This window comes from Quercus robur, chromosome 5, assembly GCF_932294415.1.
Source record: "Quercus robur chromosome 5, dhQueRobu3.1, whole genome shotgun sequence".
NCBI classification, from domain to species: domain Eukaryota; kingdom Viridiplantae; phylum Streptophyta; class Magnoliopsida; order Fagales; family Fagaceae; genus Quercus; species Quercus robur.
In genome coordinates this window covers 21,295,347-21,322,946 of record NC_065538.1, presented here as the reverse complement: position 1 = coordinate 21,322,946, position 27,600 = coordinate 21,295,347, and the positions used below count along the sequence as shown (strand labels likewise).

The window sequence follows — 27,600 nt, the reverse complement described above, 5'->3', positions numbered from 1 at the left end:
GCCTCACATGACCTATATAATTCTAAATATTCCTATAATATTATATATTCCATTAAATTCTATTGTATGAATATCAATCATCTTATGAAATAGAAAAAAGATGATTAGTTTCAAAGGAATTACTTGTGCAAGATTCCATGACCAAGGCAAAACCCACTTTAAACTCAACATAAAAAAAAGTCACCAAAACCTTTCATTAGGTAAAGAATGGAATAAGAAATACTTCGAGGGAAAAACTATAAGTCTGTATGTTATAACCAATAACTATATGAAAGTTCAAAAACGTGTACAAAACACCTTTGAACGTTTAGACCCCCAAATTACAACTTAACCAATACAAGCAATATGTCAAACAACTAGTGTGCGGAAACTTAACACATGCTATAATACGAAATTGGTTAAAGACTATCTAAGCCATAACAAAATAAAACCACAGAAGATAATAAAAAGGTAAAGATAGAGAGGAAGGAAGATGCAAACACAAAGACAACACGCGATGTGTTATCGAAGAGGAAACCAAAGTCCTCGGCGAAAAACCTCTCCGCCGCCCTCCAAGCGGTAAAAAATCCACTAGAAAATACAGTTGGGATACAAGGACAGCAATAGACCCTCCAAGCCTAATCTATCCAGTGCACCTAAGCCCTCCAAGCTTCTTGCTCTAACGAGGTTGCGCCGAACCTTTTTCTTTTCTAGCTTCCTGAATTCCGCTACTAGACCGTAGCATCAACCAATGAAGATTGGTTCCTTCCTAACTGCTTCCCAGAAATCCAAACAACTGTCTCACAGATGATGATGATGGTGAGAACCAGGTTTGGTATAATGCCTCTCAAGGATTTGACAATGGAGAGGAAGAGAGTAGAGGAATTTGAAGAGACTCTAAGGTATAGATTGTGGGTGAAACAATCTTGTTTTTCTTTAGGGTTTCTCTCTCAAAATTCTCTCTGGAAGCTCTCTTTCAATCGTGGGTAAAAGGGGTATTTATGCTGGAGTGAGAGAGGAATGTGAAACTTCAGGTTTTACAAAATAGGGGTGGCTCGCGGCTTGACCTCGCGGCTTGACTAAGTCGCGAGATCCAGTCGCGAGTTAACCGTATGGCCAGTTGTCCTGTTTTGTCCTGTAGTGCTCCAGCTAGCATGACTGTTCATCTTCCAGCATGCTTGGCACGTGTGCTGCTTCTCGCGGCTTGCAGCGACGAGTCACCCGCTAGTCTTAGCCGCGAGTCTCTGTTTTCTTGCACACTCTTGAGCAATCTTCACTCTATCTCACTCATTACCCTTACAACAAACCCACCTAAATACAGGGTTACTAAATGCTGAATTACAAGCAAATTTGGCACGGAATAAAGCCAATTAGATGGTTGAATAAATTCAACCTTACAATCTCCCCCTTTGGCTATTCCGTGACAAAACCCTAAAACAGACTCTAGACTTAACATGTGAGTTGGGAACAGTTGAACAAAACTCACTCACACCTAACTCTAGAAGCTGTGAAGCACTTGAATCATATGAACATAATATTCCTGAAACACAACAATACATCATGATCATTGTAAGCAGAAAATTATAAATGCATATGAAACAGGCAATATGTGATCAAGCAAAGATGGAGTTAAGAAACAAACCATGGCTTAATCAACCAAGTGAACACCACAAGGTAGTGATCACAGTGCTCATTCACACTTGGAATGAACACAAGGACATACAAGTTAACAAGCACAAGGCAAGACACTTGTATGCTCAACATTCAACCAATGCATAACACACAAGGCATATGCATCTAGGAACAATCCTACAAGGGCACAAGAGTGACAGTACATAAACCAAAATGCAGAACATTTAGATTAAAGTACTGATTTCAACAGAGTATAAAGGCTGCATTAAGCAAGGTACATACCATAAAGCCTACAAACTATGCATAAAACATTAACCCTAAAAGCTTACAAAAGCACATGGGTACAAACACAAAAACATCCTGAATAACATCATCAAAATATATTAAAGTTTAAACCAAGAGTATAAGTAATGAGTTAGAAACAACTATACACCAAAACACAGTGTATCAAAACCATAAAAACACTAAAAGTACCCAAAACATAAACATATATAAACAAAGTCTCTGATTTTGACAACTCCCCCTCAACACAATACTCCCCCCTAAGAGCTGCTTTTCTGCTTCTCAATCATCAATGACATTATCAACAGACAGAAACTTCTCCCCCTTTTTGACAGGAATGGCCAAAGGGTCAGTGTTCAGGCTGAGTGGTGAAGCTATCAAGTTTTGCAGACAGAACATCAATTTGATCCTGCATGGCTCTCATCCTCTCAGAGTGCTCAGTCTGGACTTCTCTGATCTCATCAAGTCTTTCTAGAATGATTTGGAAAGCATCTAGAGGTGTATCTGAAGAAGTTGATGCTCTGGGTCTTTTGCCACTCCTCCTGGGTGTTGAGGTTGATGCATGCCCTGCTGCCTCTGCTTCAGTCTCCATTGGGACACCTTCTCCTTCATCACCTTCATCTTCTTCTCCTGGAAGCCTAACACTTATCCTTTTGCAGGTAAGCTTGTTAATTGCAGAAGGTGTGGACATGGGACTGATGTCTTGAGGGATTGGAACCCCCTTCCTTCTAAAGATCCTCATCAGCAAACTGGGAAAGATCAATTTTGGCCTAGAGGTTGTTCTTGTCTCATCCACAATGGTGTCATATATGTGGGAACTTATGTCTATGAAATTCTTTTCTTTGAGATCCATCAGAAAGATTGCTCTAGCACAATTGATTGTAGTCAACTTCTTAATGGGATAGAGGTTAAACATCATGATGATTGTTAGACACCTCATGTCCACTGGAAAGGCAGTGGTATTCAAACATTTTCCTTCTCTCTGCCCACCTATCCTTTGTTGAACTGTTTCAATAGAGACACTCCTATCCTTGTAGTTGATAAATTCCTCATCTTCTAATCCTTCAAGCCCTAATGCATCATCTATGACATGTGCATCCAAAATGAATTTTTTACCTCTAACCCAGCAACTTAACTCATTCTCCTTTATCACAGCATTTGAGTAAAATTCCCTAATCAGGGGTTCACACACTACAGGGAAATCACTCAGAAGCTTTTCCCATCCTCTTCCTTCAAAACAGCTGGGGATAAAGGTTTGTCTCAAATCCTCCAAATCTACAAATCGTTCTTGAATAATTCCTGCTTTCATGAAGTTATCCCTGTATCTCTCAAAATGATGAACTGACCTAAATAGTTTAGAATCCATTTTCAATCTTTTGTCAGCCTTCTTTGCAGGAGTTTTCTTCTTAGGAGGTGAGGGAGCCATCTGTGAACAATCAGAAGAGGCCACAACAGTATAGAGCAATATATGTGTAGAACTAGTCAGTACCATGTAATTAACAAAGAGATATCTTCCATACAAATGAACTTGGAACATTTAAACACAAGCTACTTAAACAGCATTGTGAAGCTCACATATGCTCCCAAAATATTTACACAGTAGAACATGCATATTTAGCACAGTAAAACTCACAGCCTCAAAAGGAACAATTTGAAACAACTCAACAGCTCAAAGTTCAGATAAAATAAAAGAATCACTTAGCTAAGCACAGGATGAAGAGCAATAAGGAAACAACTAAGATCAAATCAAATTCTAGCAGCAGCATTCGCAAGCTAAGCATGAACAAGGAGCAAAATCCGAAACACAAACCCATTTCTAAATCACAAACATATGCGAAAAATCAAAGGGAAAAGCACAAAATCAAGTAGAAAAGAGTGCAAAACTGAAAACCCATACCTGTGACTTGAAGATTTTGAGCTACAAGAATGCAACAATGGAGATTGGAAATGGGAGCACGGAGTGTTTGGGAGGGAGATAGTTTAGAGAGAAGATGAACAGTCACAAACATTTGAGGGAAAACTGAAAAAGATTTAAAAACTGCTCTTATTTCTGCAAAAAACGCGTTTTTCGCGACTTGATTAAGTCGCCACACAGTCGCCAGCTCAAGCCGCCAAAGCACTCAAGAACAAAAATTTGAAAAATTTTTCTAAGTGTTTTTCGCGACTGGAAGGTCTACCTGCGAGTGAGTCGCGAGCTGAGCCGCGAAAATCTCTGAGTGAACCTCGCGACTGGACCTTCCACTCGCGAACAAGTCGCCAAAAATGACCAGCAAAGATGCGACTGAGGCTCGCGACTTGACATACCCGCGACTGAGCCGCCAAAATAGGGCAAGACAGGATTTTTGAAATTTTCAGATTTTTCAAACAAAATACTTTCCAAAAACACTCAAAAATCTTTTTGTGCTTGAATTAACAAAGATTGAGCATGTGAAAACACATTTCATCAAGTACAATCACACAAATGAATATGGCATTTATTGAACATAAACTTGTGTGTTGTGTGTGGATATCAACAATGAGATAGTCCTTCGTCTAATGTGAAGCTTCAATGATCGATTCAACCAAGGCATACACAATTAGCACTAGATCATGTGACCTATCTCAATTATAGAAATATGTATATATGACCTCCCACAAAACTTGATAACATGACTTGGAGCTTTACATTTTACTCCACTTTTAATCATAACATTTGATCTTTTTGATCTTTTGAGGCAATCACCTCTCATTGTGAGAGTGATATTTGACATTTCACTTTAATGAACAAGCCTTTGGCTTTTTGAATAAACATTCACTTTAATATAAGGTCGCTTACCCTTTTTCCTAGTCGAATACTAGAATGTGCGACAGGCTTTTGCAGCTCAATATCTCTTTTCATTTGGAGATTTACATTTGGTGAGCTCTTTTTAGCAAAACAAAAATAAAGAGTGGGAAGATATATAGACACAAGTCTATGCATGTCTCAAGATCAACATAACCATTCACTAATCATTCATGACAAGTTTGAAGATCTATTTACAACAATCACATAGATTTCAAGATTTTTCCCACAGTGATATAAGTGCATGAAAACAAGCAATGCTCAAAAATGCACAAAGCCATTAGCACAAAGGTACAAGAAAAAACAAGTTTTGAGACAAAACTCAACAAAGTCAATCAAGCTTTTTGATTTTCTAATTTTTTATGTGATTTTTGGATTTTTGACACAAGAAACAAAAAGATTGATAAAACAAAATTAAAAATATTCACAAGTAGACAAGCAAACAACCAACATCAAAGCATAGGAAGTATTAATGCATGGACATGTTGTAATGCTTATGCATGAGTACCCTTTTTCACCCACACGTCACTTGCGTTTGGGGTGATTTCCTTATAGGATTGGGTACGGGAGTTAGGGCTTTCAAACCTTCGTGAGAAGCTTTCCAAGCAGTTGGTGAATGCACCAATCATCTTCATCACGTTCATCATTCTAGGATCTCCATTTTGATCTCTAGATTGATCACCTGCCCAAATTCTCCTATCATTTCTGGGTCCTCCTGACCTTTGAGGAGTTGCACTGTTCTTTGCTCTCAGCTTTTGGCAATTTGGTCGAGTATGCCCTTGAAGTCCGCAATAATGGCACACATAAGTTCCTCTAGGACCTCTTTGTGGTCGTGGACGTGACTTGGCACGAGATTCAGACCTGCCCACAGACTGATTACGGGGATTCAGCATCCGTTGGTTCACCACATTCTTCTTCTCCTCCACCTCGAGCTTCTCACCAGTAAGGTCAGCTACAACTGGATCTTTGGCCTTTACAAACTTTACTTCTTTAGTGACATTTCCAGATGAACTACTTCCTCCGGTATATCCCAATCCGGATTTGTCTGAAAAGCTCTTTTGAGATGATATAACATCATATAGCTTCTTGGTGGTGACCCTCTCTATTTTAGCATTCGCTTGCACAACCTCATTCTCAAGAAATCTCACTTTTGTGTAAGTTTCGGACAACTCACCATTCAGTGTTTCTATCTCACATTTGGCCTCCCTATATCGAGTTAGGAGACTTTTGTAGTCCTCCTCAGCCTTCTTCATTTTTCTCACAGCAGCCTTGGCCACCCTTGTGTACTCACCCGACTTCTCCAAGAGTGAGTTATAATTCTCTTGAAGATTTGCTGTGCTTTCATCTTCTTCAGCATCTGATTCTTCAACAATTCCTAGTGATTCATCATCACTATGTTCCCCAAGGTCTCGTACAAGCATATTCAACTCATCTGAAGACTCAACATGAGCAATAGTCATAAAAGCCGAATAGTTCCCCTCTCCATCATAGCTCTCTTCAGATTCTGAGTCAGACGAATCCGAGTCACTCAAGGTCGTGGCATACACTTTACCTTTCGATTTCAGATAATTCGGACATTCCTTCTTAAAGTGTCCATGCCCGTTACATTCGAAACAAGTGACACCTTGTGTGGGTTGGGATTCTTTTCCATCTTTCTTTTTGAATTCCCTCTTCTCCCTTCCAGAACTTTGGAATTTTCTTTTATCATCAAATTTGCCATTATTTTTGAATTTCAAGAACTTTCTGAAATTTTTGACAAGGTATGCAACATCTTTGTCAACCACATCTTCTCCCGATGAGTCTTGATCTTCCACCTTCTCATTAATGGTCTTTAGAGCAAGAGATTTACTCTTCCGTTGATTGGGCAGCGACATCTCATAAGTCTGCAGAGAACCAACCAGCTCCTGTACTTTAATGTCATCAAGGTCCTTGCTCTCTTCAATTGCTGTCACTTTAGCACGAAAACTTTCCGGCAATGATCGAAGGATCTTCCTTACAATCTTTGAGTCCTCCGTTTTCTCCCCCAAGTTGAACTTACTGACCACCACCTCATTTAGCTTCCCATAGAAAGAGTCAAAAGACTCATCCTCACTCATTTTGAGCTCCTCAAACCGAGTGGTCAGCATTTGCAACTTGGTGTCTTTCACTTTCTTCGTGCCTTCATAGGTGGTTTCTAAAATCTCCCATGCTTCTTTGGCAACGGTAATATGAGAAATCCTGTGAAATTCATCTGGAGACACACCACAGAAAATAGCATTGAGTGCTTTACTGTTAGCATTAGATGCAGCAAGTGCTGCCTTATCCCATGTGGATTTGGCTGCCTCAGGTTTGGTCCAACCAATCTCAACAGCATCCCAAACGGATTCATCAATAGAACACAGAAAAGCTCTCATGCGAACCTTCCAAAAAGCATAATTATTACCATCAAAATATGGAGGTGCATTTAGGGATTGAGACCTATCCATCTCAAAAGGGAGTCAAGGATCACACAATGGTAATGAAACCAATAGCAGTGTACCTGCTCTGATACCAAATGAAAGTTCAAAAACGTGTACAAAAAACCTTTGAACGTTTAGACCCCCAAATTACAACTTAACCAATACAAGCAATATGTCAAATAACTAGTGTGCGGAAACTTAACACATGCTATAATACGAAATTGGTTAAAGACTATCTAAGCCATAACAAAATAAAATCACAGCAGATAATAAAAAGGCAAAGATAGAGAGGAAGGAAGATGCAAACACAAAGACAACACGCGATGTGTTATCGAAGAGGAAACCGAAGTCCTCGGCGAAAAACCTCTCCGTCGCCCTCCAAGCGGTAAACAATCCACTAGAAAATACAGTTGGGATACAAGGACAGCAATAGACCCTCCAAGCCTAATCTACCCAGTGCACCTAAGCCCTCCAAGCTTCTTGCTCCAACGAGGTTGCGCCGAACCTTTTTCTTTTCTAGTTTCCCGGATTCCGCTACTAGACCGTAGCATCAACCAATGAAGATTGGGTCCTTCCTAACTACTTCCCAGAAATCCAAACAACTGTCTCACAGTGATGATGATAGTGAGAACCGGGTTTGGTATAATGCCTCTCAAGGATTTGACAATGGAGAGGAAGAGAGTAGAGGAATTTGAAGAGACTCTAAGGTATAGATTGTGGGTGAAACAATCTTGTTTTTCTTTAGGGTTTCTCTCTCAAAATTCTCTCTGGAAGCTCTCTTTCAATCGTGGCTAAAAGGGGTATTTATACTAGAGTGAGAGAGGAATGTGAAACGTCAGGTTTTATAAAACAGGGGTGGCTCGCGGCTTGACCTCGCGGCTTGACCTCGCGGCTTGACTAAGTCGCGAGATCCAGTCGTGAGTTAACCGTATGGCCAGTTGTCCTGTTTTGTCCTGTAGTGCTCCAGCTCGCATGACTGTTCATCTTCCAGCATGCTTGGCACGTGTGCTGCTTCTAGCGGCTTGCAGCCGCGAGTCCCAACCGCGAGTCTCTGTAAGGTTGAATTTATTCAACCATCTAATTGGCTTTATTCCGTGCCAAATTTGCTTGTAATTCAGCATTTAGTAACCCTGTATTTAGGTGGGTTTGTTGTAAGGGTAGTGAGTGAGATAGAGTGAAGATTGCTCAAGAGTGTGCAAGAAAACAGAGACTCGCGGCTGGGACTCGCGGCTGCAAGCCGCCAGAAGCAGCACACGTGCCAAGCATGCTGGAAGATGAACAGTCATGCTAGCTGGAGCACTACAGGACAAAACAAGACAACTGGCCATACGGTTAACTCGCGACTGGATCTCGCGACTTAGTCAAGCCGCGAGGTCAAGCCGCGAGCCATCCCTGTTTTGTAAAACCTGACGTTTCACATTCCTCTCCCACTCAAATATAAATACCCCTTTTACCCACGATTGAAAGAGGGCTTCCAGAGATAATTTTGAGAGAGAAACCCTAAAGAAAAACAAGATTGTTTCACCCACAATCTATACCTTAGAGTCTCTTCAAATTCCTCTACTCTCTTTCTCTCCATTGTCAAATCCTTGAGAGGCATTATACCAAACCTGGTTCTCACCATCATCATCACTGTGAGACAGTTGTTTAGATTTCTGGGAACCAGTTAGGAAGGAACCAATCTTCATTGGTTGATGCTACGGTCTAGTAGCGGAATCCGAGAAGCTAGAAAAGAAAAAGGTTCAGCGCAACCTCGTTGGAGCAAGAAGCTTGGAGGGTTTAGGTGCACTGGGTAGATTAGGCTTGGAGGGTCTATTGCTGTCCTTGTATCCCAACTGTATTTTCTAGTGGATTGTTTACCGCTTGGAGGGCGGCGGAGAGGTTTTTCGCCGAGGACTTCGGTTTCCTCTTCGATAACACATCGCGTGTTGTCTTTGTGTTTGCATCTTCCTTCCTCTCTATCTTTGCCTTTTTATTATCTGCTGTGGTTTTATTTTGTTATGGCTTAGATAGTCTTTAACCAATTTCGTATTATAGCATGTGTTAAGTTTCCGCACACTAGTTGTTTGACATATTGCTTGTATTGGTTAAGTTGTAATTTGGGGGTCTAAACGTTCAAAGGTGTTTTGTACACGTTTTTGAACTTTCATTTGGTATCAGAGCGGGTACACTGCTATTGGTTTCATTACCATTGTGTGATCCTTGACTCCCTTTTGAGATGGATAGGTCTCAATCCCTAAATGCACCTCCATATTTTGATGGTAGTAATTATGCCTTTTGGAAGGTTCGCATGAGAGCTTTTCTGTGTTTTATTGATGAATCCGTTTGGGATGCTGTTGAGATTGGTTGGACAAAACCTGAGGCAGCCAAATCCACATGGGATAAGGCAGCACTTGCTGCATCTAATGCTAACAGTAAAACACTCAATGCTATTTTCTATGGTGTGTCTCCAGATGAATTTCACAGGATTTCTCATATTACCGTTGCCAAAGAAGCATGGGAGATTTTGGAAACCACCTATGAAGGCACGAAGAAAGTGAAAGACACCAAGTTGCAAATGCTGACCACTCGGTTTGAGGAGCTCAAAATGAGTGAGGATGAGTCTTTTGACTCTTTCTATGGGAAGCTAAATGAGGTGGTGGTCAGTAAGTTCAACTTGGGGGAGAAAACGGAGGACTCAAAGATTGTAAGGAAGATCCTTCGATCATTGCCGGAAAGTTTTCGTGCTAAAGTGACAGCAATTGAAGAGAGCAAGGACCTTGATGACATCAAAGTACAGGAGCCGGTTGGTTCTCTGCAGACTTATGAGATGTCGCTGCCCAATCAACGGAAGAGTAAATCTCTTGCTCTAAAGACCATTAATGAGAAGGTGGAAGATCAAGACTCATCGGGAGAAGATGTGGTTGACAAAGATGTTGCATACCTTGTCAAAAATTTCAGAAAGTTCTTGAAATTCAAAAATAATGGCAAATTTGATGATAAAAGAAAATTCCAAAGTTCTGGAAGGGAGAAGAGGGAATTCAAAAAGAAAGATGGAAAAGAATCCCAACCCACACAAGGTGTCACTTGTTTCGAATGTAACGGGCATGGACACTTTAAGAAGGAATGTCCGAATTATCTGAAATCGAAAGGTAAAGTGTATGCCACGACCTTGAGTGACTCGGATTCGTCTGACTCAGAATCTGAAGAGAGCTGTGATGGAGAGGGGAACTATTCGGCTTTTATGACTATTGCTCATGTTGAGTCTTCAGATGAGTTGAATCTGCTTGTAAGAGACCTTGGAGAACATAGTGATGATGAATCACTAGGAATTGTTCAAGAATCAGATGCTGAAGAAGATGAAAGCACAGCAAATCTTCAAGAGAATTATAACTCACTCTTGGAGAAGTCGGGTGAGTACACAAGGGTGGCCAAGGCTGCTGTGAGAAAAATGAAGAAGGCTGAGGAGGACTACAAAAGTCTCCTAATTCGATATAGGGAGGCCAAATGTGAGATAGAAACACTGAATGGTGAGTTGTCCGAAGCTTACACAAAAGTGAGTTTTCTTGAGAATGAGGTTGTGCAAGCGAATGCTAAAATAGAGAGGGTCACCACCAAGAAGCTAGATGATGTTATATCATCTCAAAAGAGCTTTTCAGACAAATCCGGATTGGGATATACCGGAGGAAGTAGTTCATCTGGAAATGTCACTAAAGAAGTGAAGTTTGTAAAGGCCAAAGATCCAGTTGTAGCTGACCTTACTGGTGAGAAGCTCGAGGTGGAGGAGAAGAAGAATGTGGTGAACCAACGGATGCTGAATCCCCGTAATCAGTCTGTGGGCAGGTCTGAATCTCGTGCCAAGTCACGTCCACGACCACAAAGAGGTCCTAGAGGAACTTATGTGTGCCATTATTGCGGACTTCAAGGGCATACTCGACTAAATTGCCAAAAGCTGAGAGCAAAGAACAGTGCAACTCCTCAAAGGTCAAGAGGACCCAGAAATGATAGGAGAATTTGGGCAGGTGATCAATCTAGAGATCAAAATGGAGATCCCGGAATGATGAACATGATGAAGATGATTGGTGCATTCACCAACTGCTTGGAAAGCTTCTCACGAAGGTTTGAAAGCCCTAACTCCCGTACCCAATCCTATAAGGAAATCACCCCAAACGCAAGTGACGTGTGGGTGAAAAAGGGTACTCATGCATAAGCATTACAACATGTCCATGCATTAATACTTCCTATGCTTTGTGACAATGTTTGTTTGGTTTGCTTGCTGTTTTTAATGTTGGTTGTTTGCTTGTCTACTTGTGAATATTTTTAATTTTGTTTTATCAATCTTTTTGTTTCTTGTGTCAAAAATCCAAAAATCACATAAAAAATTAGAAAATCAAAAAGCTTGATTGACTTTGTTGAGTTTTGTCTCAAAACTTGTTTTGTCTTGTACCTTTGTGCTTATGGTTTTGTGCATTTTCGAGCATTGCTTGTTTTCATGCACTTATATCACTGTGAGAAAAATCTTGAAATCTATGTGATTGTTGTAAATAGATCTTCAAACTTGTCATGAATGATTAGTGAATGGTTATGTTGATCTTGAGACATGCATAGACTTGTGTCTATATATCTTCCCACTCTTTATTTTTGTTTTGCTAAAAAGAGCTCACCAAATGTAAATCTCCAAATGAAAAGAGATATTGAGCTGCAAAAGCCTGTCGAACATTCTAGTATTCGACTAGGAAAAAGGGTAAGCGACCTTATATTAAAGTGAATGTTTATTCAAAAAGCCAAAGGCTTGTTCATTAAAGTGAAATGTCAAATATCACTCTCACAATGAGAGGTGATTACCTCAAAAGATCAAAAAGATCAAATGTTATGATTAAAAGTGGAGTAAAATGTAAAGCTCCAAGTCATGTTATCAAGTTTTGTGGGAGGTCATATATACATATTTCTATAATTGAGATAGGTCACATGATCTAGTGCTAATTGTGTATGCCTTGGTTGAATCGATTATTGAAGCTTCGCATTAGACGAAAGACTATCTCATTGTTGATATCCACACACAACATACAAGTTTATGTTCAATAAATGCCATATTCATTTGTGTGATTGAACTTGATGAAATGTGTTTTCACATGCTCAATCTTTGTTAATTCAAGCACAAAAAGATTTTTGAGTGTTTTATGTGTTTTTGGAAAGTATTTTGTTTGAAAAATCTGAAAATTTCAAAAATCCAGTTTTGCCCTGTTTTGGCGGCTCAGTCGCGGGTATGTCAAGTCGCGTGTCTTAGTCGCGTCTTCGCTGGTCATTTTTGGCGACTTGTTCGCGAGTGGAAGGTCTAGTCGCGAGATTCACTCAGAGATTTTCGCGGCTCAGCTCGCGACTCACTCACGGGTAGACTTTCCAGTCGCGAAAAACACTTAGAAAAATTTTCAAATTTTTGTTCTTGAGTGCTTTGGCGGCTTGAGCTGGCGACTGTGTGGCGACTTAATCAAGTCGCGAAAATCGCGTGTTTGGCAGAAACAGGAGCAGTTTTTAAACCTCTTTTCAGTTTTCCTTCGAACTTTTGTGACTGTTCATCTTCTCTCTAAACTATCTTCCTTCCAAACACTTCGTGAATCCATTTTCAAACCTCATTGGTGCTTCATTTCTTATCCAAATCATCAAGAAAATGCATGGGTTTTGCTTTCTCAATATCATTTTCCTTTTTCCTGCATATTTTTGTTACCGTTTGGACTGATATTGTGTTCGAAATACTTCTCTCTTTGTGTAATGGGTATGGCGTGTCTTGTTTGATATTGTTCTCACTTGTTTTCATGCTGAGTGGTCACAATGTGTTTTTCATTGTTCTGATATTTGCCTATTATTGAGTCTGAAAATCTTTTCTTAAATGGGTTTGGTGTCTATTTGACTTACTTATTTCACTTGCTTAAGTATTGATGTTGGTGTTCGGTATTGGTTACTGAGTTTTTATGATAACATAATGTATGTCTCTCAACCATGTGCTCTAGTGTGAATGATTGGTTTCTTCATGTTGAAATATTTTCCCCTTGTTCATATCTCTGGTGGAGTGATTTATGTTATCTGATCTAAATGTTCGAATGCTGTATCTGTTTGCATATCATGGTCATGATAACCTGTCTCATTGACAGTTTTGTCAGTTGTGTTGTCTATCTATGTCTTGGTGCACTATCACCATTTTGCTGCACCTGTTATTTTGTGCTTCTTTGTATTGTTGGAAGTTTGGTTGGGTCTGCACTATCTTCAGTTTGTGTTTATATATTGAAATTTTGTTTACACTGAATCTTGTTGACAATTATCTTGTGTGGTATTGTTGTTTGGTTCTTTGCTATGGGCCTGTTCTCTTGCAGATGTCTCGTCGATCTTCTAGGGGTAAAGACATTGTTGCTGACGAACCAGCAACACCAGTTGCTAAAAGGACTCGACTATCATCTCAGGCATCTCAAGATCCCAATAAGGATAGGTTCAGACTTCCGCTTAACTCACATGTCTACTCAAACGTGTTTGACAAGTCAACCACTATAGTGGAACGGGTGGTAGAGTTCAACACCTTAGGGACCACTTTCATCCCTCAAATCTTTGAGAAACGAGATTGGGCAAACTTGTTCGGGAACTTTGATGATCCAATGGATGAGCTGGTCAAAGAATGCTTCTCCAATGCAACTGATCTTGGACCTGAACTCATTTTCTGGGTCAGAGGAACAGAGTTTAGTGTTACCCCAGACTCCATCGCAGATCTTCTCGGCATCACCAGACCTCAGAATGTGAATATAACTCCTTACGATGAACGAAATCCAGAAGTTGGAGAAATTTTACAAATCCTAGGATTCGATCATGAAGTATCCAGTGCAGGAACATCCATCAGCACCGCAAAGTTTGCACCTGAACTGACCACACTGAAGTTGATCATGTTCACCAATCTCTACCCACTGTCCAACACTACATTCATCAATCTTGGGAGATTGGGCAAACTTGTTCGGGAACTTTGATGATCCAATGGATGAACTGGTTAAAAAATGCTTCTCCAATGCAACTGATCTTGGACCTGAACTCATTTTCTGGGTCAGAGGAACAGAGTTTAGTGTTACCCCAGACTCCATCGCAGATCTTCTCGGCATCACCAGACCTCAGAATGTGAATATAACTCCTTACGATGAACGAAATCCAGAAGTTGGAGAAATTTTACAAATCCTAGGATTCGATCATGAAGTATCCAGTGTAGGAACATCCATCAGCACCGCAAAGTTTGCACCTGAGCTGACCAGACTGAAGTTGATCATGTTCACCAATCTCTACCCACTGTCCAACACTACATTCATCAATCTTGGGAGAGCTCTATTTCTTTGTGACCTTATTACAGGAGCCCCCATTGATATATGTGCTCACATCTACTACACCTTGAGGAAGACCGCGTGTCGATCTGCAGCTCGAGGAGTTATTCCATTTTGCAGTCTCATCATGAAGCTCATTCTTCGTGAAGGCATTATTCCTCCTGCAGATGGAAAAATGTTGACTCGTCAACGTCCCATTTCCTTGTTCACTCTTCAAGCTAGCAGAAGTCACTCCTCTAAATCACCAAGGAGTGCTCACATCTCTCCGGTTACTCCATCTGCCCCTGACTCAGAGACACCTGCACATACCACATCTACATCACGTGCTGTTCCTGAAGCTTCACCGGCTAGTATTCCGCAAGCACAGACTGCTCCTTATACTGATAGAGTCGGCAGTGTACTTGAGCATATTCAGAAACGCGTTGATGAGCTTGTGGCACTCCTCTAAATCACCAAGGAGTGCTCACATCTCTCCGGTTACTCCATCTGCCCCTGACTCAGAGACACCTGCACATACCACATCTACATCACGTGCTGTTCCTGAAGCTTCACCGGCTAGTATTCCGCAAGCACAGACTGCTCCTTATACTGATAGAGTCGGCAGTGTACTTGAGCATATTCAGAAACGCGTTGATGAGCTTGTGGCACTTCTCTACTCCATAAACAACCATGTCCAAATGCGTCTCGAGACTATGGAGAATCAGCTAGATGATATTCAACGAAAGTTGGACGAGAGCCTTTAGCTATTCGTGACAAAAAGGGGGAGAGCATTCAGTAAGGGGGAGAAAAGTTCAAAGGGAAGTGTGCATAGTGATAGGGGGAGTACACACATACTTTTGTCATACTTTTGTTTTTAGTCTTATCCTTTAAACTTATGGTTTTAGGTTTATGTTTGTTGGGTACTATTTAATGTTTTTATGGGTTTGATACACTGTGTTTTGGTGTATTGCTGTTTCTAACTCTTAACCTATACTCTTGGTTTAAACTTTAATATATTTTGATGATGTTATTCAGGATGTTTTTGTGTTTGTACCCATGTGCTTTTGTAAGCTTTTAGGGTTAATGTTTTATGCATAGTTTGTAGGCTTTATGGTATGTATCTTGCTTAATGTAGCCTTTATGCTATGTTGAAATCAGTACTTTAATCTAAATGTTCTGCATTTTGGTTTATGTACTGTCACTCTTGTGCCCTTGTAGGATTGTTCCTAGATGCATATGCCTTGTGTGTTATGCATTGGTTGAGTGTTGAGCATACAAGTGTCTTGCCTTGTGCTTGTTAACTTGTATGTCCTTGTGTTCATTCCAAGTGTGAATGAGCACTGTGATCACTACCTTGTGGTGTTCAGTCGGTTGATCAAGCCATGGTTTGTTTCTTAACTCCATCTTTGCTTGATCACATATTTCCTGTTTCATATGCATTTATAATTTTCTGCTTACAATGATCATGGTGTATTGTTGTGTTTCAGGAGTATTATGTTCATATGATTCAAGTGCTTCACAGCTTCTAGAGTTAGGTGTGAGTGAGTTTTGTTCAACTGTTCCCAACTCACATGTTAAGTCTAGAGTCTGTTTTAGGGTTTTGTCACGGAATAGCCAAAGGGGGAGATTGTAAGGTTGAATTTATTCAACCATCTAATTGGCTTTATTCCGTGCCAAATTTGCTTGTAATTCAGCATTTAGTAACCCTGTATTTAGGTGGGTTTGTTGTAAGGGTAGTGAGTGAGATAGAGTGAAGATTGCTCAAGAGTGTGCAAGAAAACAGAGACTTGCGGCTGGGACTCGCGGGTGCGGCTGCAAGCCGCCAGAAGCAGCACACGTGCCAAGCATGCTGGAAGATGAACAGTCATGCTAGCTGGAGCACTACAGGACAAAACAGGACAACTGGCCATACGGTTAACTCGCGACTGGATCTCGCGACTTAGTTAAGCAGCGAGGTCAAGCCGCGAGCCACCCCTGTTTTGTAAAACCTGACGTTTCACATTCCTCTCCCACTCCAGTATAAATACCCCTTTTACCCACGATTGAAAGAGGGCTTCCAGAGAGAATTTTGAGAGAGAAACCCTAAAGAAAAACAAGATTGTTTCACCCACAATCTATACCTTAGAGTCTCTTCAAATTCCTCTACTCTCTTCCTCTCCATTGTCAAATCCTTGAGAGGCATTATACCAAACCTAGTTCTCACCATCATCATCACTGTGAGACAGTTGTTTGGATTTCTGGGAAGCAGTTAGGAAGGAACCAATCTTCATTGGTTGATGCTACGGTCTAGTAGCGGAATCCGGGAAGCTAGAAAAGAAAAAGGTTCGGCGCAACCTCGTTGGAGCAAGAAGCTTGGAGGGCTTAGGTGCACTGGGTAGATTATGCTTGGAGGGTCTATTGCTGTCCTTGTATCCCAACTGTATTTTCTAGTGGATTGTTTACCGCTTGGAGGGCGGCGGAGAGGTTTTTCGCCGAGGACTTCGGTTTCCTCTTCGATAACACATCGCGTGTTGTCTTTGTGTTTGCATCTTCCTTCCTCTCTATCTTTGCCTTTTTATTATCTGCTGTGGTTTTATTTTGTTATGGCTTAGATAGTCTTTAACCAATTTCGTATTATAGCATGTGTTAAGTTTCCGCACACTAGTTGTTTGACATATTGCTTGTATTGGTTAAGTTGTAATTTGGGGGTCTAAACGTTAAAAGGTGTTTTGTACACGTTTTTGAACTTTCAGATACTAATAACCTTAACACTTCTAGCATGAATGTCCTCTGTATACGGAAATCAGTTTCCAAGTACAGTTCATAATCATGACTTCAGTAATATGTTGTCATAGATACCAAATTCCTAATTGAGCTCAATATTAAAATATATATTTATCTTGTCAATTTTTTGAAAAGATAAATAATGTGAGGTGCCATCATGGTTCACAATACACCTCATTAAAGGATACCTTTTCTAACGATGATTTAAGTACAATCTGAACCATTAAAATTTGTCTTCCAATTGCTACAATAACAACATCAGAAATCTTTATTTAGTGGCATAGATTGATTCATTGATTACTTTGGTATGATTTAAAAACTTAAATCTCTAATAATTTTGTTTTATATACTTGAAATTAGCATATTTTTGTGCAATTAGGATAAATTAGGAATCATCATGATTATAGTGACAAATTAGGAATTTGACTAGATCTATTAGATGGTGGATTAAAACCTAGTATTTACGCAGGACTACAAAAACCCAAGAAAAGCCAATGAGTGCTAGCTAAAATGACCTTCCTATCGCACAAGAACGGGTGGAAGGCGAGGTATGGTTTCAAAACTACTTGTGCCTCATGTGCAAATTGTAACATAGCAATAAAAAGAAATTTCATTTCGGTGCTCTAACACACGTGCCAAAATGTTAGACACAAATGCACCAGCATTTAGTTAATAGGTAATCTTAACAGCTGATGACAGAACAAAGTTGTGATTTGTTAGTGCAAGGCTGCTCTACTTTCAACATGCCTTGCAGAAACATAATATAAGAGTCAATCCTATTTAAAATTTAGTCTCATCATTTTTTTTATTGGTCATCCAATGGATGTTGAACCCCACAACCTACACTTCACCTAGCGCTAGTAATAGTAAAATTGGGGTTTCTTCATATGAAATTCATCACTTTAATTGCAATTTCGATTGCAAGAATAATACACAGAGATAATATTGATTACTCACCAGAACTTCGACTTGGCATGGACCTCATTTGTAGCCCAAAGTTTCATCCAATAAATCTTTGGATGCTCATCGGTTTCAGAAGGCAGACCTCTCCCCACCACCTGGTACTGACGAAACTGTAACCAACCAAACCAATGTCAATTCAAAACCCCACCACAAACTCATCATTATAAAACATCATACCTAAGATCCATATTCAATACCAAAACACATAACACAAACCATCACTCAACTGAGCGAAATACAATTATGTGGGCAAGCAAATAATTGACTTAAGATCTAGTCAGAACCAAACCCATGAAGCAAGCTAAAAAATTTAACCATTTGGTAATGCATGAAAAGCAATGGTTTGCTTCTCTTCCTCTTTCTTTTCAGCTTTTTATCTCAATTATCAAAAACCCATTTGAGTTTTCTCTCATGTTCTTCAGTATTTGCAAAGTTTATTAGAACCCCATTTGAAAATTTTGTCCTATTTTTTTTGTCTTTCATGGTGTCATTGTGTGTGCAGGAACAAGTTGAAGAGACTTATATAATGGTGAAACCTGATGCTGTGCAATGTGGACTCGTAAGCTTTACTTTAATTTGTTTGTAATTCTTAACAAACCTATGTTTTTCTGAGATAGCATAGGGGAAATTTCTAAGACTACATTGTTCGTGACCTTAGAAGACAAAAAACTCTAATAAATATAGGCATTGAACCCAATTGCTTGTTTAGGTGAAGGGAAATTTATATTTTCTTGAGAATCATTTGGCTTTCTGAGATCAGGTTTTAACGGATAAAAGTTGCAACGGAATGAATGGTACAAAAGACAATGAGCTATATGCTGAATTCAAAAACAGCAACATGAAAATAATAAATGGGTAGAGACAAAAAGCAAAAAAAAAAAAAAAAGTCACTAGCATAATATTTCACTCACAATCATTTAGACCTTTCGTAATTAAGATAAATCAAGTACCTTCATCTTGTTCCATGGCATCAACGTCATCCTCACATCCCTCTAAAGGTGCAGTATCCAGCCTAACCAACGCTTGCAACAGAATCCAGTATAGCGGATGGTGTATCTACAAGAATCAACCGTTATAATTATATCATTAGCATTATAATGTTCAACATATTCTCAAAACAGAGCTTTAAGGGAAGAACAAAAACCACCCTAGTCCTTACCATATTCCTCAATCATTCAGTGAAAGTGTCTTGGGTTCAGACATATTTTTTCCATACAGGTTTATTTGCCTCATTTTCAACAAGATTAGCTTCATCCCATCTTACACGTCCCCTAACCATAACAAAATTGATATAAGGGTACATAATTTGTTCTCATTAATCAAGAAATACAAAAGTGAAATCTAACACTAAAAGTTCATAAATTTTTACATTGCGCTCAGAGCCCAACTTTGTGTTGATATGCTCAACCAATAGAAGATCTAATTTACTTTCTTCAGAGTACCAATGTTTTGAAAGGTCTACAAGGCCAGCCACAAGTAACTGAGTACCCATGTCATGTCCGTGTCTGTGTTCATGCTTCTTAGACTAATTGAAGGCAATGCTGTTAAAAATTAACGCTGTCTCTCTCTAGAAATTTCTAGAGTTTCTCACTCAATCTCTCTCTCCGTATTCCCTAGAGCTTACCTGCATAACTTAATCTCAGCCACAAATTTTTAACTTGTCTAGAAGGTCGGTGAAAAAGATATTTTCCGTTAGTGAGAGACAATAAAATAATGTGCTAGAGAATTCATAGTTGTTGAGTTAACCGACTTTAAGCATGTATAAATATGTAGAAGTGGTGCTCAGTTTTCATGTGTCATAGGCACCAAGTCAGCAATGTGAAGCAATGAAAGTCCTCATAGTGTTAGTAGGCAGGTGTCTAGAAGTAAGGTGTCAGGTGTGTGCAAGTGTATTTGGTGAGTGAGTGCATTATTAAAATGCTAGTGTGTGAAGTGAAAGAAAAATGCCGTTTGTGCTGTGCACTAGTGCCAGTGTAGCCGTGTAGGTGAGTCAATTTGGTGTTTAGTTCAACAACTTGGATCACAGCTTCCTCTAACTCAACAAATGCGTCCAATAATAACGTCTCTCTCTTTATTGTATCATGTGTGTGTACAGAATGTGCAATGATGCTAATCCATTTCTACCCTTTTAATAAATGACAAATTCTAATGCTTCCACCTCCATATTTGAAAAGTTCATCCTAAGCATCAATATGAATAAAGTAAAAAATTCATGTGCATCCATTAGATGAATATCCATTTAGCAGTCTCCAGGAATGAATTCAGCAACACTCACAAATTGTGATCGTTTAAAATGCTATCATAATTGATGCATAATCACAGCTAGTCAGACTGCCAATACGGATTCTTCTACAATACAAGGACCATTAAAATAAAAAAGACAAATATATTATTAAAGCATTATATATATATATATATATATATTTTGATACAGGATAGAATTCTACTCTAGCCTAATTTAAGTATATATGTGAGTGAAGCTCCCTCCTGGATACTTGAATCCCGGCTCTTATCCACACTCCAGAAGCATTTATACTTGTGGTGTAACCATCGCACCAAGGGTGTGCGAGAGTAGCATTATATATATTGACATATTGATGGTTTCTTAAATGCTGCTAACAAATTTTCATATTTCCAGTTTCCACCATTAGCCCCACTTTCATCGAGATAACTAAATAAAAAATCATATTTGCAAAACAATAGTAGTACTATTTTTCTAAAATATACAACCAATAAGCATCATCCCACTCCAAACCAGAATGTATATATATATATATATTTAAAATAGAAATGTGAAACTACCCTTTGACCTGAAGGACAGTCATAATTTGGTTATAACTAATACAAGAAGCTACCTACATCATATCAACTGATGCACCTATTTTTGATACATTTAGGCTGATTTAAAACTTATTTACTAACTCACAGGTTTAATAGCATGAATCAACTAGAATCTAAGGGAAAAACAGAAGTAAGACACCTTATAAGAAAAATTATTCTGCCTGTTTGGCCAACAAAATTTGATCACTCAATTTCCATCACTCAATTCTCATTTTCCATAACTCAATTCTCAAAAATGGTGGGACCCATCTCAATTCTCAAAAAAAAGTTTGTTTGGCAAGTCATAACTTAGTTTCCAATTTTTTGTTTCCATAATTCAATTCTCTGATGCACCTTTTGACCAACTGACTTTTTTTTTTTTCCTTCTTCTTTCTCACTGGTTCGGTCTTCATTGGGTTGTTTTTTTCTTCTTCTTCTTTTACTGGTTCGGTCTTCACTGGGTTTTTTTTTTTTTTCCTTTCTTCTTCACTGGGTTTGGTCTTCTTCACTGGTTTTTTTTTTTTTTTTTTTTTTTTTTTCACTGGGTTCAATTTTTGGGTACTGAAAAAAAAAAAAAAAAAAAAAGCTGCACCGTGACAGGCGTGGGCCCCCCAAATAGTGTGAAAAATAGTGAGTGATGAAGGCAAACCGATGTGAAAAATTGAGTGATGAGCGATGGAAATTGAGTGACGGAAATTGAGTGATCAAATTTTGTTGGCCAAACAGGCTCTAAATGATTTAGGCCAAGATTTCTACTTATAATCACCTGTCCAACATGATGAACAGTCTCTTTCAGCTAATTGGCTTCCCTTAGTCTTTCAATAGACTGAAATTTCCCTCCAAACATTCTTCATGCATAACCAATGGAAGATTACCGCAAACTCTAAGATACAACAAACAAAAAATGACCATCACCAAAAATATCCATCCACAAAGAAGAATTCAAGTGAATGACATTAAAATTACAGAAACCTGACCAGTTGAGAAAAGCTTAACAACCATCAACTATGGTGATCTCCTAATATCAGGGCCAGCAAAAAAAGGGAAAAGATTGAGTGCTGCACCGACCTGACTAAGGTCTTAACAAACATAGTTTCTTTACCATTTTATAAACACTATAACAAGACAGACATCTGAAGTCAAATTGAATAACATGATGTACTGACAGAACTCTATCATCACATACAATTATGGACTCTGCCAATTCAAGGCTGAATAATTTAGAAAGTGCATACCTAAGTGAAAAAAACCAATTTTATCAGTAAAAGCATTGAAACAACAGTTCAATTTTGAAATCCATAATGATGGGGATTAAAGGTTCCTCACCTACATCTTAAACGAAATAAACAGAAATTACATTCAAAATAAAGTACATGAGTAAAAAAAAAAAATGAATGATAAAATTACAGAGATCATAAAGCCCAATCAAATACCAAACCCCGCATCAATCTTAGATTTCTTGAGGAAGTTCATATCATAGAATCCTTATCAATCCCTACTTTTCATTGCAAAATCAAGTACTCAACTGAATTGATTAAACAATAAAAAAGAATCCAAACTAGTGAACAAGACCCAATCAAACCTCAATTAATTCTATACAGACAAGCAAATTAACTAAAAAAAAAAAAAAATCCATTTTCACTACAAATCTTACTACATTATTTAGATTAAAAAAAAAAAACCCATTAGTTAATAAAACAAAATTAAACCTCTAATTTCCCATGCCAAAAAGAAAACCAATTTTGTTAATTTCGACCAAATTTCCCAATCATATCGTATTCTAATCACAAATTAGCTAATTCCAACCACACAAAGCCAATCAATAACTAAAAAAAGACATTTTTTAACTCAAGGAAAAGGGGACCAAGAGACAATATCATAGCCGAGTTTATGTACCAAACTAATATGCAGAGTGAGAGATGCGAAAGCTAATAGATATGTGAATTCAATAAACTAATAAATCACAAACCCAATAACTTTTCATATTGTTCTGGGTTGATAAGCAGGCAAGGCCAAGAAACCAAAACTATTTTCAGTAATCACTGACGCAACTTATGTTAATAATTTTAAGGATCTTAAGCTTAATAAGATGTGTAGAACTAACAAAAATTAAGAAACACTGAATTAAGAGGAAATTACCTGTGCAAGAATCCATGACCGTGGCAAAAAGAAAAACCCTTTTGCCCCATCACTCTTCGGATCTCCTCTCTCAAGTTGAGCAGCCCCTCCAGGTTTCCTCTTTCATTTCTCTGTCTTCCTCTCTTTTTTTCTTTTAACAAAATAACGCCTCTCTCTCTCTCTCTCTGTGATATCCAAATCTAAGATTTAAAACAGAGTCTATATGGGGAAGGGGTATGTCTGTGTGATATCCAAATCTAAGATTTAAAACAGAGTCTATATGGGGAAAGAAGGGTAGGGGCATGGCCTGGGATTTTAGATTGTTGCTCAACTCAACGGTAACATTTTTTGAAATTCAAATGGGAGAGTTGGACTTGGATCATTGCTCATGGTATGGGCCTATGCTCGTTTTAATTGGGCCCATTATTATTATTTTTTAGATTGGGCCCATTATTATTCAAATTGAAATAAATGATAATATTATCTAGCCCACTAAAAACAAAACTAAATTTATTAGTATATATATTTAAAAAATCAGTACTATTTGAAGTGAAACCAAAGTTGATTTTTGTTTCCCATTAAAAAAGAAAAAAGAAAAAGAAAAAAGAATAATGATAGTGCAAGGAGAGCATGATCTTAGGGGCGTAAATACTGTTTTTCTTTTGATGTATTTAACTAAAAAGAGAGAGTTAGCTTAAGCCTGTTATAGGCGTAAATACATGTTTTTGATTTACTTTGATATATTTGCTATTTGAGTAGCTTTCAGATTATGTATGGAGTTTAGAGTTTAGATTCTCTACCCATTTATTTTGATATCATTGAGTTGAATTATTATATTTTAATTATTATCAATTTCATTTTCACATGCCTATGTTGAATTGAATATTATATTATGATATGTGCTTTTTGTAAGAAATTTAGAGCTAAAACTGATATTATCTGTCATTAAATTCCACATGCATGGAATGCATAACTTGTTTGTTATTACTTCAAAGAAAAACAAGTATAGAGCCTATCAAGTTAATCGTCCTATCTTGTTCTATGGGTTTTCAAGACCAATTGAGTTTGATAGGTTTTCTTTCTATGGTTTAACGTTTGTTAATTTCCTTGCTTATGTGTCTAATGAAATAATGATAAGTGATTTGACAACTTTCTCATTATTTAAAAATTACACATAAGTGCTAGGCACAAATGTGAGTTGTCAAACAAAGATTTTCTATGTTTAAAGATTAAATGAAAGTTCTCATGCATTGGACATCTAAATGAAGGTTAAAAATCTTTCGAATAGTCTGCTTTAAATAAAAAATTGAATTCCAAACCTTTTGACTCCTAATCTATCTGTAACATCACCTTCTCTTTTTTTACCTGTGTCTTTACAATATCATTACCACTAGTCACAATCCAATTGGATATTCGCATGAGTGAATTGGTTATTGTAATAATAATAATAATTCTCAAAATCCTAAAAATAGGAGCATAAATCTTATGGAATGGCTAACATGTACAATCATCTAATCTATTATGATCAATCAATTACATATGAATAAATCAATATTCATATACTAAATAACTAATCAACAACTCATGGATAGCACAAGAAAATTTAATAAAATATAATTTTATTTAAAAAATATTCTTCCTCCTTTATTTTGTATTTGAAATTTGATAATTACAATAATTATTATAATAGACATTTATTTTGATTTTGACTGTATATGAAATATTATGTATAAAATTTGATAATTATGGTAATTATTTAAGAGTTATTTTTTTATGTTGTGTTTTATAAATATTTATTATAAAAATATTAATTAATAGAAGATGTTTATCATAATATTAGTAGATATTTATTATGATAATTATTGATAGATTATATTTACTATGATCATATGTATGTATATGAAACTATAAAGAGAATATGATATGACAATTGTTGATAGTCATTTTTGTAGAAGATGTTTTGTAAACTTAGTATAGGCCAAGCTCGATTTATTCTTGGTCCAATTCATTTATTTTATTAGTTTCTGCATGACCCAAGCTCATGTGTTTAATGGGAGATTTAAGGGAGAATGATTTGGACAGTGCAAATAGACTTTTTACATGAGCCCATAACATAGGTCATGCTATACAGGCTAGGGATGCTTGCATGACCTAGTACTCATGGAGAATGTCACATGTCCAAAGTTTTCAGGCCAATAGAGGCTTGTTGCTCTCATTGTATGTGACTAAAACCTTCAAACAAACCATTTTTAGTCCATAAGAACAAGCTAAATTGGCTAGAGATTCCCAAGGGGCTGAATGAGCTCTGATACCATTGACTACCTAGGAGAGAGCACAGCAATAATATAGAAGCATAAACAATGATAAAATAGTTGATAAGGAAGAAAATAGCAAAATAGATATAGTCAAAAATAGATTAAAACAGGGTATGGAATATGAAAACTGAAACAAATAAAATTTTACTTGAAAATACTTCTGTCTTTGATTAAAATTGAAAACTTCTGTCTTTCTTACAAGCTTTGAAAATAAACATTGTCTGAAGAGTTACAAGATTACAAAGTAAAATCTGTAAAGGGTTACAAGATTGTCTGTCTGGAAAGGTAAGGTTACAAGATTACAAAAAGAAAGTAAAGTACAAAAGTCTTTCTAAGGGACAGTACAAAAGTCTTTTGGGGAAAGGGAGAGCTAAAGTCTTTCTGAGGGAGAGGGCTATCTTGGATCTATTGGAGCTTGGAATGGAAATTTTGGACCTAAAATTTGGACCTAGAATTTGAACCTAGAATTTGAACCTATCTTCTGTCTTCGAAGTCTGTCTATTTATAGATAAAGTGAACCATGGTAAGTCTTCAAAAGTAACCTGAGTTAAATGAAGTGAACTCAAGTTAATCTGTCGGTAGAATCTTGAACAGTAAAAGTCTGTCTTTAACAATAATAGTCTATCTGTATGTGAATAATATTCTGTCAAAATATCTTTTAAAATATCTTTCTGGATTTGTCTATATTTTTCTGGACTGTAAGAAATCTGTCTGGAAGCTGTTCATGCATGTCGGTGAATAGTGATCTGTCGTTGGTGAATAGTGATCTGTTGTCGTTGTCTGTCGGAAGGGTATTCTGTCTGTCTGTGCCTTCTGTCTATCTGTCTATCACTCTATATTTGCGTAGTTATCATAATCTAGCAGATCAGAGTTGTCCTCATCATGCTCATGGTACACTCCATAACTATTACATAGGGCACAATATGAAATAAGACGGTAAATAGGACCACGATTCTTTGCTGTCATTAGTCTGGAATCCTTAACAATCTTTCTTTGCCCAATGAGCTTTCTTGCTGAAGGTCTTGGACCATATACAGCTATCCTGTTGGTGTAGCCATATAAGTGGAAGCCTTCTCTGTCTAATTCTTTCTATACATCATTAATCTTGTTACTCATGAAATTAGACCATTCTTGAGCCAAAGAACCTGGATCATCAAGTGATAAATAAGTATCTCCTGTATACCAATTATGTTCAGGGATACAACCCCAATCATGGATAAGAACTAAAATGTGGGCTGGTTGGACTTCCATATAATAGCTATTATTCCAGGCTGGAAGAGTACTCCAGATTAGTAATTTCATATAATTAAGCCCTCCAATCTGTATGGCTGCTTCTCGGATGACATTAAGAAATAAACTGATCTGATCTGCAGAAGTTATGGTTAATTTGCTGATAAACCCGACTTCTAGCATTTCAGATAGCCAAAAAGGATCACAAATTATTGGATCTTCTGTCTCTGTATTGATAAGTAATCCCGGATAAGGATTGTATCTGTCTCCTAGTCCTTCATAAACTCTGTCTGTGTCTCCAAAACTTTCATACCATGTAGCTTTATGAGATAGCCATGTATCGTCTATCATATCTTCTGTCCTGATAATTGCTGTAGAAACTAATACCGTGAAAAGATGAATCCATCTGTCATAAGAACTTGTTAGGGCTTTATGAGTCAATATTTTCTGTTGAATTTTAGGAAGTAAAGCTGTAATGGCAAGTCTCGTATTTTGCTGAATCTTAGGGTGGATCTTTGAAAAGCTTGTTCCCATAAGATAGCTTTTTAGAGACTGTGATTCTGTCATTGTGGAGCTTGAATCTCCATCCTCCTTGCCAGGGAGTTGACAACTAAGTGCTTCAATAACTGCACTAGTGTTAACAAGATGTAATTCCAAAGCCTGAAGGGTCATTTGGAATAAGGGTTTCTGTCTGAGGGTAAAGGCTGCCTGTAAATTATCAAGAAGTAGTTTAATATGAAAAGGAAGGTCTGTAAATTCTCCGTCTTGAAACATAAGATCACTGTCGGGCACTTTTTGCAGAATTACACTTTTATCACCACATGAATACAGTGCCTCTGCTAGCAGTGTATCCTGAAGGAATATTGTCTCTATCGAGACGCCTTCATGCTTATCCAAAATTTTTACTGAAGGTTTTCGGGTACCTTTGGTTT

General features: G+C 37.8%; 1 protein-coding gene across 2 annotated transcripts; it reads right to left on the bottom strand.

Moving 5' to 3' along the window:
- Positions 1–1,903: 1,903 nt before the first annotated feature.
- On the bottom strand, positions 1,904–23,379 carry LOC126725488 (uncharacterized). 2 transcript variants are annotated; one of them, XM_050430249.1, is made up of 6 exons: positions 23,145–23,379; positions 21,772–21,888; positions 19,345–19,456; positions 19,136–19,241; positions 18,180–18,295; positions 1,904–3,319 (listed from the first exon to the last, which is right to left on the bottom strand). In XM_050430249.1, the coding sequence occupies exon 6, from the start codon at positions 3,317–3,319 to the stop codon at positions 2,243–2,245; it is 1,077 nt and encodes a 358-aa protein (XP_050286206.1). In that variant the 5' UTR covers positions 18,180–18,295; positions 19,136–19,241; positions 19,345–19,456; positions 21,772–21,888; positions 23,145–23,379; the 3' UTR covers positions 1,904–2,242. The 2 variants fall into 2 exon arrangements, with proteins under 2 accessions (XP_050286206.1, XP_050286205.1); XM_050430248.1 differs by lacking the exon at positions 21,772–21,888.
- Between the last annotated feature and the right edge of the window lie 4,221 nt (positions 23,380–27,600).